Genomic DNA, 13,145 nt, shown 5'->3' with positions numbered 1-13,145 from the left:
CCTGATGCAATCTGGAATTTCATTCCAAAATCCATGTTTTCCCGACTTGGTGGTCTGTCTTTCTTGCTGAAATGTAATTATAAGGTTGAAAAATTGCCTGTTAACCTATCAAAATTCCATAAACACGTTTTATTATCCTGGTGCCTAATGTATAACCATTCTTTCTCTCCACATTCATGTATGATCTGGAATAACTGTCATATTTTGTACAAAAACAAATCACTGTTTTTGTCGAGATGGATGGATATCATTTATGTAAAGCAACTTTTTAACACAAACAATGTTTTAATGAACTATACTGAGTTTCTCAATACGCATCAAATCCCTGTGACCCCTAAGGACTTTGCCATCGTTATGGATGCCATCCCAAGTGGTATCATAAGCCTGTTCAAGGGTCACTCCCCTACTCCCAACAGACCACCGCCAATTCCAGTGACAGAAACCGCCCTGGGGAAACTCTGTTTCTCATCAATTGCTCGAAATCGGAACCGTGCAATTAGATATTTGTTTCAAAAATCCTTTGTGACGGTCCCCTACATTGTTCATCACTGGAGAACGTATGTCCCAAATATCCCATGGGAAAAGGTTTGGACCCTCCCATATAATTTTTTCATCACAAACAAACAAAGAGAAATAACCTACAAACTCTTGCACCGTTGCTATCCTGTTAAACATAAGATACGGTCCTTACAGGATATATCTTGTACATTTTGTGAAGCTGAGCCTGAAACTGCAACTCACCTCTTCTGGGCTTGTCCCGAAACTACTCGCTTCTGGAAACACTTTGTCAAATATGTTCAATGTAAAATCACTTCTCCGTTCATATTTCATTACAAAGACATGCTGTTTGGATATTACAACAAGACCAACGATAAATATTTTATTATTAATTTATTCGTTTTCCTTGCCAAACACCATATTCATAAATCTAAATTTTGTGGGAGGAAACCCCTATTTGTAATATTTCAAAATGAAATGAAACTATATCAGAAAACAATTCAACCATCTGCCAACCCAAACGCTATCAAAACACATGATTTGTTGATGAAATATGGCATAGGATGAAGTGCTTGCCAAATCATCTGGTGTTCCCCCCTCTTTTTTTTGTCAATTTCACTATATTGTGCAGACTCAATGAAATGTTAAAACCCCTGGCACCCCCCCCCTCCCCCGCCCGCCGCTCTCTCTCTTTCTGTTCTTTCTTCTATTTTTACTTCTCTCTTCTTTTTCCTTCTTGTATAATGATTATCTGTCAGGAACTCTTATTTCCTGTGCGATCAGGTACTGTCTCTTACGCGATTATGTCACCTAATATATGTTGCCAACTGTTTACAAAATGTTAAGTATGCAGAAAGATCTGTTGAGATGTAGCCGTTGAGGAATGAGCACACACGATGAATATGTGGAGACGTGTTTATTCCAACGGCTAACAAGTGGATCTAAACTGAACAGCAAAAGCAGTGCAATACATGCAATATGAACTGCCCCCTCCCCTGCACCTGCTGGGTGAGATGCCTGGTCCTAGTGCCCGCCACACAGCCCCCCCCAGAACACCCAGAAGGAAGGTCAAGGTGAAAATTTTGCAGGGGGCTTAACCAGCCTGCCCCAACGACTACGCAGTCCGTCATTAGGTGGTGTAGGTGATTCGGGCGAGACCTCAGTGGGGGAACGACACTCAACCCTGGCATACCGCGGTGAGGCTGGAGGTTTCGGAGGGCGTCCGCGACGTGGGGCCTGGGCAGGCGAAACGTCCTCGCCTGCAACTAAATGAGCCGGTTTGAGCCTGTCTATTGAAATGCCCTCCCTCCGCCCACCCATATCGAGCACAAAACTCTTTTCACCGTGTTCGAGCACTCTAAACGGGCCGTCGTACGGCGGTCGGAGGGGAGAGCGGTGGGCATCGTGACGCACAAAGACGAAACGGGCTGACCTAAGCGCAGACGGAACAAATATTTTGGGGACGCAGTGGTGAATTGGTGCTGGAGTCAGGGGCTCTGCTGGCAAAAGGGGGAATGAAGGTGCACCCGAAGCTTCAGGCAGAAATTCACCAGGAACGCGGAGTGGTTGACCGAGCACTAACTCTGCGGGGGCGGCGTTAAGGTCTTCTTTCGGGGCCGAACGTAACCCGAGCAGGACCCACGGAAGCTGGTCGACCCAGTTACCGTCCGACAGCGCGGCCCGTAGCGCGGCTTTCAGTGACCGGTGGAAGCGTTCGCACATCCCGTTAGCCTGCGGGTGGTAGGCCATAGTGCGGTGTACCTGCACACCCAAGGACTGCGCCATGGCCGACCAGAGCTCGGACACAAACTGGGGGCCTCTGTCCGAAGTGATATCGGATGGCGTGCCGAAACGTGCGACCCAGGACGACAGAAATGCGCGGGCAATATCTGCCGAGGTCGTGGAGGACAGGGGGACTGCTTCCGGCCACCTAGTGGTTCGATCGACCATGGTGAGGAGATGTGTGCAACCCTGCGAAGGAGGGAGGGGCCCGACCAGATCCACATGGACGTGGTCAAATCTCCTGTCCGGAATTGGAAAAGTTTCCAGGTTTGCTCGGGTGTGCCTGTGGACTTTGGCGCGCTGACATGCCACGCATGCAGCTGCCCACTTCCTGACGTCCTTCCGTAACCCAGGCCAGACAAACTTGGCCCCAATAAGTTTGACTGACGCCCGGACGCCAGGGTGTGAGAGGGAATGAATAGGATTAAAAATTCGCCGACGCCACTCCTGCGGAACCATGGGACGAGTGCGACCCGTAGACACATCGCAGAGGAGAGCGGGACCCCCTTCACACAGTGCCACCTTCTCAAGTTTCAGGGCTGTGCCTGCTGCCTTGAGTTCGTGGATGTCCGGATCCTCAGATTGGGCGGTGGCCATCTCTGAAAAATCCACCCCGAGCTGGACTGGACACACAATCGCGCGTGACAAGCAATCGGCCACAGGGTTACATTTGCCGGCCACGTGCTGAATGCCTGTTGTGAATTCAGAAATGGCCGCCAAATGCCGTTGCTGTCGGGCCGACCACGGTTCAGTCACCTTTGACATGGCGAATGTGAGTGGTTTGTGATCCACATATGCGGTAAACCGGCGCCCCTCGAGGAGGAAACGAAAATGGCGCGTTGCAATATAGAGTGCTAACAACTCTCTGTCGAAAACACTGTACTTGCGTTCGTTAACTTGCAGTTTCCGACTGAAAAATGCAAGGGGCTGCCATTCGTTCTCCACAAGCTGCTCAACCACCGCCCCTACGGCAACATCAGACGCGTCGGTAGTCAAAGCTACCTGTGCGGTTGAGATTGGGTGGACCAGAAGAGTTGCACCCGCAAGAACTTCCTTGGCCCGTTGGAAGGATTGTGCTCGTTGCGGTGCCCACTCGACGGGGTCGTTAGCCTTCTTTTTTCTCAAGGCGCCGTAGAGGGGTTGTAGGAGGTCGGCTGCGTGAGGAAGAAACCGGTTGTAAAAATTGATCATTCCCAAAAACTCCTGCAGAGCCTTAACTGTGGCCGGGCGGGGGAAATCCACCACTGCTTGTACTTTGGCGGGTAAGGGGATGGCGCCCTGTGGAGAAATGCGATGCCCCAAGAAATCGATCTTGGACAGACCAAATTGGCACTTAACAGGGTTGACTATAAGGCCGTGCGAATCAAGGCGCTTGAAAACTTCGGTTAAGTGCGACAGGTGTTCCTCCGGTGAAGGGCTGGCCACAAGGATGTCGTCTAGATAGACAAATACAAAATCAAGACCTCGCAAGACTGAGTCCATCAGTCTTTGGAAGGTCTGTGCCGCCCCCTTCAGGCCAAAAGGCATGCGGAGAAATTCAAAGAGGCCAAAGGGGGTAATCACCGCTGTTTTGGGCACATCCTCCGCCCGTACCGGCACCTGGTGATTTCCGCGAACTAGATCTACTTTTGAAAAGATCACGGAGCCGGCCAAACGTGCGGAAAAATCTTGAATGTGCGGGATGGGGTAACGGTCATGTGTGGTTATGTTATTCAGCCGACGAAAATCACCGCACGGCCGCCAAGAACCGTCACTTTTGGGCACCATGTGTAATGGTGAGGCCCATGGGCTGTTGGAACGCCTCACGATGCCCAAGCGCTCCATCGTCGCGAACTCCCCTTTCGCCATTGCCAATTTTGCCGTGTCGAGGCGACGAGCGCGGGCAAAAACTGGCGGGCCAACCGTGGGAATGAAATGCTCTACCCCGTGTTTAGTATCGGCATTGGAAAAGGCGGGTGTGGTTAACGACGGATAATCGGTCAGCAGGCATTCATAAACGTTACCCGATGTTAAATAATTTGCATGCGTTAACGGCCCGAGCCCTCCGGCCTCACACGGAAAAGTGGCGAAAGAGATGGCGTCAATCAAACGACGGTTGGCAATGTCCGCCAATTATGGGAACTGTGGTCGCGGCAACAATAAAGTTCCACTTGAATTCCCGTCCGTCGAAACGCACAGTCACCGACCTGGAACCGAAGTTAGCGATGGGCGAGCCGTTAGCTGCGCACAAGGCAGGCCCGCATCCACCTGCCATCTTGTCCGCAGCGGGGGGCGTCAGCAGGCTTACTTGTGCCCCGCTGTCCACAAGGAAACGTCTTCCTGACGAGGAGTCCGTGACGAAAAGCAGCTCGCTTTCGTTGCTGGCGCCCACGGCTGCTACTGGGTGTTGGGCGTTGAAAATTCCCGCCGTCTCGTAGGAGCAGGGAGGTGCGCAGCGTCGAGCCTTGGCGCCAAACCGCTGATGGAAATAGCAGGTGGCTTTCCCGCGCCGCTTCTGCGATCCCACTGCGGCCACGACGGTCGGATCAATTTGCACGGCTAACCGCCGTATCGCCAGAAGCGCTCGATCTGCTTCTTCCGCCAAGCCACGATAGTCGCCGGTGGCTGGGCACGTCGAGTTAGCGAGCACGGCGCGCACTTCGGGTGGTAGCTGGCGAAGGAAAATGTGGGGGAAAAGGAATCCGCCATCATCCGCATTTAATAGCGACAGCATTTTGTCCATTAGATCCACTGCTGTTCCGTCGCTGAGTCCGGGAAGCGAAAGAAGTCTGTCTGCTCTCTCGGAGGCCGACAGCGTGAACCGTCGGAGCAGCCATTGTTTGAGCGCGTCGTACTTCCTGCATCGTGGAGGCGCGCGCAGAAGTTGCATCATGCGATGCGTTGTCGGTTGGTCGAGGGACGCCACGACCATGTAATATTTTAGGTCATCTGTCGTGACGCCTTGTAGGTGGAAAAGTGCTTCCACATGCTGGAACCACGAAGCCGGGTCGCTGTGCCAGAACTCGGGCAACTTCGCGGTGTAGGCGGCAGCTGCGAGTTTGGGCGCCGGTCGTGGCGACATGGCCGTAGAAGAAACATCTTCGTCCGTTGCCATGAACATTTCCATTGTCGGGGTCACCAGTGTAGCCGTTGAGGAATGAGCACACACGATGAATATGTGGAGACGTGTTTATTCCAACGGCTAACAAGTGGATCTAAACTGAACAGCAAAAGCAGTGCAATACATGCAACATGAACTGCCCCCTCCCCTGCACCTGCTGGGTGAGATGCCTGGTCCTAGTGCCCGCTACAGAGACACACTTCTGATTTACTACTAGAAGCTCCACGAGCTATTCAGAACCAAATGGTTTTGGCTACTTTTGTTGTGTTTTGTTTGCAGTGTTGTTTGTTTGTTTGTTTCTATTACTTTGTATGTTTGCATGCTATTTGAATAAAAAAAAAAAGCGTGGCCAAAAGCGGAACAAACGCATCGAACCGCGTTTCGCAAATTGTTTCACCAGATTACTCGGCACAGTCGCGCACATCAAATACCTACCGGTGCTTGGGATGTCAAAACTGGTCTCCCCCATGGCTTTTCTAGATACGAGAGGTACTATTGTAATACTTGTACCTAAACAGCAGTGAGCGAGCAGATTTGTTGTCACTGTGTCAGTTTAAAATATTACAGAAAATGTCCAACATCTGTATGTTTCAGTACGTTTTGATGATACACTTATTTATTCATTAAAAAATCATGATCTGCTGTTATTCACCACCCAGTTTATTTGGTAACAGTCAAATATTTTCCCCCTACTTAGAACACTGCTTATTTCGAAATATAAAACAGGACACCAATGCAGAATTTTGAAATCCATTGAAATAAAAAATATGAAATTAAACCCAGAATATTTTCCACAAATGCAAATGTGATTGACTGATAATAATAATAATAATAATAATAATAATAATAATAATAATAATAATAATAATAATAATAATAATAATTTATAAGTGACTTTCAAAACTCTCATGGACACTTTACAGTCACAGGATATGCATGTTTTGTGGTAGTTTCACATTTTGGATTAGTTGGGCCGTTTAATGTGATGCAGTACAATGTTTGTTCCTTTCAATGGCTGTGATTTTAAAATGAGTGGATGATTGTTTCTGAATATTTTATTTGACTGTATGAGTGGTTCATTCACCACAGAAATGATGCTGGAACTCCATAAACAATTTTGACTGAAAAATGGCTTTGGTATTGGGCGCATTTGGAGATTTTCTCACCCTGCAGAAGGCCACAGAGACTGACGGGTAATCCCCACAATCCAGTTGGAGGGACGCCAAGTTATAGGTCATGGGGATTCCAGTATTTCAATGGGATTTAGCATTGGTTTCCTGTTCCTATTACGCACATCCATGTGCACTAATCGCATGGCTCAACTTTTGATAGCTTTCCATGCAATATTGACGCGGAGTGTTAGCTTGACAAGCAGACCATTGAAGCAATATTACTCTTAGATAGTCACACTTTTGCTTCAAGGGCTGAACAAGGTTGTCAAAACATGTGGGATGCTTGACAAAACACAGTGCCTTTGGACATCTGTTTTTCCAGAGTGTGATTCAGTCTCAGTGATGTGGACGCCAAAACAGAATCACGAACGTTATATTGGTGATGTGAAGTGACAAGACCAAACGATGAACTGATTAGATGGCTATCATTTCCATGCTGTCCTACTGCAGCACCCATTTCGAGGATAGTCTTTATTTACAGGTATTAAGACGACTCAACTTGGAGGATGGAATTGTGTGGATGGAGAAAACACGTTTTTCAGTGAGCAAAAGGAAAGAAATGGAACACACATTCGGACAATCAGACTTCACATGTAACATTTGAACATCAATGAAAATTGGTGGTGAATCTAAGCTGAGTTGGTTTGCAGGCCATTTTTTCTCCCTGAGCTTGAGTTTTTCCATCAGGTTAATAATGATCACAACATGCATCTTCTCCCCATCTTTTCTAATTTATTAGTGGTTAGGACCTTCATTTTTTTTCTTTTTATGATCACGGTAATATTCACCACCCACAGAGTGTATGTTGTTGCTGACTATGTCACTAACACTTTTTTCATGGCCCTTCTTTACAGCCCTCCATTATCTTTCAAATTATTTGATTGATCATGGCCTTTTTGGGTCACTGGGCTTCATTACTTCTATTGTTCACATGATTATGAGTGGTGTCTTACAAAAGAAATGGTAAAATCCTGCGAATAACACAATCTCAATTATCTAAAGGGAAAAAAAAAACATTAAGCGGCATTTTTTTTCCTCTGCACTTGTGTATAAATAAAATGGTCCCCATGAAAACATGTGCTGGTATCTTTCATGATCCAAGATTTAAAACATCCAAATAAAATTAATGTTTTTTTAATCCAGCATAAAAAACGATGCTATTTTCTCATACCTATCATTAAGATATCACTAGGTAGTTTTTTAATCTTGTTCTTACACTGTCTAGCCTTTTAGTCATTTTAGTAAGCTATTTTTGTCATTTGCTTTTATATTTCTTAAACCTTATTGCCTACATGTTCAGAACATTTAGTTCAAAATTAGTGATCTATTTAATTTCATTTTTGTTAGTAGTAAATGTCTAAACATTGTGAAATTAAGCACCCTGTTTCATCCCGTTCTAGATTTGATTGTTTTTTTTTTTCATCTCTTTGGCTTGTGCATTCAATACAGGGATACCCGCGGAGAAATCTGAAAATTCTCATTGCTTTTGATATAAAATATATTTCCCAAGTAATTAAAGAATTAGCCTCATTGTTTGAATGAGCATAATAGGACCATTGGCAAATTGTTCCCAGATTTTTATCGTCAATGGTTTATTTTATTTGTTCTTTTTTTTTGTATGTTCTGGAAAGTGTTTCATTACATCTGCTATGAATGTTCTGTATTATACTCTAAGGTTGATAGAATTGCTCAGTAACACTGGGAACAAATCAGTGCGCTCCAAGTTGTGAGTTATTGGTTGTTTCGATAATTTGAGGCGCGTCCCAAGACTTTTGTCCATGGAGTCTTTCAAGGCAATCAAGCGTTAGATAACACAGAGTCTGAGACCACCCAAACAGAGCATCAGGGTTAATGGCCCACCATCAATTACAAATGTCATGCGCTTTAAACCTGTAGAGACATATCAGTTGTAATGAAGGTTAGCAGGGAAGGAGCCAAACCAAACAGACATTTTTTTTCCACCAAAGGTTTGAAATGTTTCAGACTATGAAGGGGTGGATGATTTGAGTCACTCTCAACCTGAGCTTTTTTGAGCATTACAGTGGGCTTGGGCACTGGATGTTAACTGACAACATGTGAAAATCAGAGAAATGCTTGTCTTGTACATGAAGTAACCTTGGCGACATGGACCTCGGTAGGCAGCGGCGGTGATGTGCGTGCGTGTGTGTGTGTGCATGTGCGTGTGTGTGTGCAGGGTTTTTTTTTATCTACACGGAGATAGCACAGTGGCCTTGGGGGCATATCGTGTATATATACAGAGGCGCAGTCAGACATCCTCAGTCAAAATTGAACGTCACCACAAGAGCATCGACATCCAAGCTGTTTTTCAATACCGTGATTGCATTTTTGTTTTCTGGAAGCAAAGAATACCCATATATACAATATGTTGCCTGCAACTTTTAAACTATGTGCTGGAATCTCCTACCGACATATGCGAAACATGAGAGGTAAGTGAAAGATGAATGATGAATATTAAGTCATTCACTAATTTCTGTTAATTCTTAAAATTGCTTTATTTGTCTTTATCGTCAAGGTTTAAGAAAGAATGCTATTGTGGCGATACACCATGAGCTGGACCGACTTGCAGGTCCGAGCCCCAGTAACTGGATCAGCCACGTCCGGAGAAGAAGCTCCCTCCTCAGTGAGTGATGAAATCTTTTCCCTCAAACAAAGACATGTGTTCCCTTTTAGGTTACCAAACTGACAAATACATTTTTAGATCAAAACTTGAATATTACTAACCTCAAATTTTAAATCTTTGACCCACCTGATTATTGGAAGGTTCTCCGATTAAGGAAGAGGATGGATACAGTGAGGAGGAAATGTCGTATGTGAAGCAAGGTGAAGATGCGCTGCAGAAAGCGATTGGCATCCTCAGTGAGCAGGAAGGCTGGATTGTTGAAACTGTCGCTGTGAGTATCAAGAGAGGAACCAGTGAGTCGCTAAACAAGGATTCTGTCAAATACAAGAAGCTACATTGCACCACCCCACCCACCACCCTTCCAGATTTATTTTTATGATTAGAAACGTTTTTTCTTTCAACAATCATTTGTTGGTCGATAACAACTCTCCCTGAACATCTAAAGGAAAAGTGTCGCTTTTTTTTACTTGAACAAAATATGAAATAGTTTTTATTTTGTGACATTAATGATATTCAGTGACAATAATGACTATTTAGTGCAGTGGTTCTTAACCTGGGTTTGATCGAACCCTAGGGGTTCAGTGAGTCGGTCTCTGGTTCGGTGGATCCTCCACCACAGAGGTTCATCCCTCAGTCTCGACTGCAGTTTGGAAGAAGGGTTCGGTGAATGAGCATATGAAACTGGGGTTCGGTGCCTCCAACAAGATTAAGAACCACTGATTTAGTGTATTTAAGTACAGCTAACCTTTCATCATCATGGGTGACCTGGTCGTTCAGTGCACACAGATTGCATGGATTGAATCGCCATTCTGGCCTCCCTGTGATGCATTTGCATGTTCTCCGTGTCCTCCGGTTTCCTCCCACATTCCAAAAACATGCATGGCAGGCTGATTGTACACACTTCATCATTACATATTTAAAGAGGAATTCAAGTCAAAATGTGTCTTTATTCTATATGCGCACTCACTAGTTCGTCTAAACATTTGTAAACCTTTGTGAATGTTACTGACACGATTTGCAAGGTGGTGGTGGTGGAACTAAAAAAAGCAGGCAGGAAGGAGGATGGGGTGTATTTGACAAATTGCATTAAATAAAGTCAGGGCAAAATCTCAAACAACAAAGTAATCAGAATAGAAAGATACAAAGAAGCAAACAAAAGCATGAGTAAAACGTGACAAGATGAAACAAACCGGATAAAGTGAAACAAACAATGACCCGACACTAAATAGTCATGTTGGGAGCAATGTTCCCTCTAAGCTGCGCGCGTGCACAATCGCGCACTGCTTGCACAAGAACATCTATGCAGCGCACAAAATAAAATAAAACTGAAATGCATTACTTTATATCTAATTTTACAACTGATACAATCTAGTTCTTCTTCTTTTCCTTTCGGCTTTTCCCTTCAAGGGGTCGCCACAGCAAATCAGTGTCCTCCATCTTGAGAGGTTTAATCCGCATGTTTGTTTTGGCCAAGCTTTTACGTCGGATGCCCTTCCTGACACAACCCTCTGTATTTATCCGGGCTTGGGACCGGCACAAAAAGACATATGTCCCTAAATTCCATAAAGCTGAATTGAGGTTAGCCTTTCAAACTATTTCAAATCTCTGGAAATGCTATCTGTATTGCCAAGGTAATCCATTACAATTTTTTCTAGTTAATTAGACCAATTATATATAGACATATATTGTACCGTTTTGCAATGTAACTCAATGACTGACAGGTGTCCAGCCAACAATGCCGTACAGTTCACGTACGCTACGCTACACAGCCAATCGGAGCAGGACGGCGCGAATGTGCCCTGCCCATACGCGCCGTTCAGGTTACAGCCCACAGCGTACACATCTGCTGTTGCTCACAGTGTGCTCAGGGAGCTTGTGTGTCTGCTCCGACACATGAAAAAATAGAGGGAACATTGGTCGGGAGTCCGTTTTAAAATGCCATTGATTAGAAGGACCAACACCTGTGCAGCTGCATACGGTGCCCAACAGTGCCACCCGTTGGTCGAAAACTGAAATGTGACAGTTAACATGAGAAAATCAAGAAACGTGCGCCATGATGTTTTTAACCTGAGCCTTTCTGCAAAATGGGTTTTGCCAAAGATGAATGAAAATGGGTGGATGTTTATGCTTATTTCATGTTCCACAAACACAATAGTAATCAGGTTGCATTGGGCGCATAAATAATGTTGTCAATGGAAATTGTGGTTTTTTTTTTACTTCCCCTCTCAGAGGAAATTGCAATTCAATCGCATAGTCATCAAATTGAGTTTCATTCAGATCACTTCATGCCTGAATTCACAACCGTGAGATGGCTTAACCACCATCTATCACCTGCATGTCGGATGGACTTTCGTCCCAACTTTGACCCTGAAATGAATATGAAGTATGGTTAATGGATGAAGCGATCTTTGTGATGCTCCTCAGGCAAATGGAGACAAAGTTTTGAGTAAGGTGTTGCCTGGCATTGGAAAGGTGTTCAGACTTGAGGTTCTGTTGGAGCAACATCCTGACAGTCTTTATGGAGAGTTGGTGGGAAACATGGAGCAGATGGGAGAGTGGAACCCAAATGTAAAACAAGTCAAGGTGATGCAGCACCATGTGGATGCAATTAGTATGTTGCTACTCACAGAGAAAGAGTGTTTGTTAATATTTCACATCCCTACAGATTCTTCAAAAGATTGGCAAGGACACGATGGTGACGCATGAGGTCTCAGGAGATACACCTGGCAATGTAGTGGGGCCTCGGGACTTTGTCAGTGTTCGCTGTGCTAAGCGACGCGGCTCCACCTGTTTCCTGGCTGGAACGTCCACTCATCACCCAAAGATGCCCGAGCAGAAGGGTGTGGTCCGGTAAGTGAAGACTCTAATGAATGTGTAAACAGCACAAGCACACAATGATAAAAGTGATTATGCTTGACAGGGCACAGAATGGGCCCACCTGTATAGTCATGAAGCCCAGCAGTGAAGATCCGAATAAGACTAAGTTCACCTGGTTACTAAATATAGATTTAAAGGTACAGTAGACTCTTCTTTGTGATCTGTTTTTATATGATCATGGATTCCACTTCAGTGAGCGAAAGGTAAAATAACTTTACCTGACTTTGTTGTTTGCAGGGCTGGATCCCAAAGACGATTATCAACAAAGTCCTGTCCCAGACGCAAGTGGACTTTGCCAACCATCTTCGGCAAAGGATGGCCAGTCAGGTTTCCGTGGAGATGGCTCACACCTGCTGACACATCGTCCATCCTGTGCTCAGTCGTAGCACAGCAGAGACTAATGCGGCATAAACCTTCACAAATATGCTATGATCCACAAAGAAACAATAATAAATTAGGGAAATTAGAGGAATATATTGATTGAATTAACATCGCAACAACTGAGCACACCTGTTGTTTTCATTTGACAAATGTGATTTTCTTCAATGTCCTAATAGCCAATCTTTAACACTAATCATACGTTCATTGACATTTAGACACTGTGCTTGAGCTTGTCTGGGCTGTAAAACACCTAATGAACTGCATATTGTTTCACAGTGAGAGTACCTTGGGTATCGTATGTCGTTCTGCTGTGAAATTGCACATTTGATTGTTGTGCTTGTTTATTGATTTTGTGCTGTTGCAAGAGCTGCTACGTGAATGAACGAGTTCAATGCCATTGATATTTATTGGTTTATGCAAAAAAGGCACTTGTTTCCTGATGCTTGAAAACTCAAATAAATGCTCCAAGACAGTCCAGAATCTTTCCTGACTCTACAATTGTGTTATATATAATAGACACTGTTTTAGGGAACATACCAGAACAAAATATGACTGCAATTTTAGCAACATTCCACAAACTGGAGAGAAATGATCCCAGTACATATGATGACTAACCACCTTTCCAATTCTGGTAATTTGGCACACTAAATTCTTACTTGGGTATACAGCATCGGTTTTCTTGTTGTGGCACAGC

At 44.9% G+C, this 13,145-nt stretch overlaps 1 protein-coding gene across 1 annotated transcript; it reads left to right on the top strand.

Moving 5' to 3' along the window:
• The first annotated feature begins 8,732 nt into the window (after positions 1-8,732).
• star (steroidogenic acute regulatory protein) lies at positions 8,733-12,914 on the top strand. The gene is made up of 7 exons (XM_088995537.1): positions 8,733-8,999; positions 9,086-9,193; positions 9,334-9,464; positions 11,618-11,776; positions 11,859-12,043; positions 12,114-12,207; positions 12,308-12,914. Exons 1-7 carry the CDS (start codon positions 8,936-8,938, stop codon positions 12,425-12,427), a joined length of 861 nt encoding a protein of 286 aa, XP_088851663.1. The 5' UTR covers positions 8,733-8,935; the 3' UTR covers positions 12,428-12,914.
• Positions 12,915-13,145: the final 231 nt, after the last annotated feature.

The sequence above is a fragment of the Hippocampus bargibanti genome, linkage group LG04 (genome assembly GCF_051943395.1).
Source record: "Hippocampus bargibanti isolate YZ-2025 linkage group LG04, ASM5194339v1, whole genome shotgun sequence".
NCBI classification, from domain to species: domain Eukaryota; kingdom Metazoa; phylum Chordata; class Actinopteri; order Syngnathiformes; family Syngnathidae; genus Hippocampus; species Hippocampus bargibanti.
Note: the sequence above shows the minus strand (reverse complement) of the source record. Positions and strands in the feature narration are given on the sequence as shown.

Bases quoted from the DNA above. Each gene is read 5' to 3' on its own strand.
- star (XM_088995537.1), top strand. From the start codon at position 8,936: ATGTTGCCTGCAACTTTTAAACTATGTGCTGGAATCTCCTACCGACAT. The intron at 9,465-11,617 runs GTGAGTATCAAG...GATGCTCCTCAG, and splicing joins GGATTGTTGAAACTGTCGCT to GCAAATGGAGACAAAGTTTT. The intron at 12,208-12,307 runs GTACAGTAGACT...TGTTGTTTGCAG, and splicing joins TACTAAATATAGATTTAAAG to GGCTGGATCCCAAAGACGAT.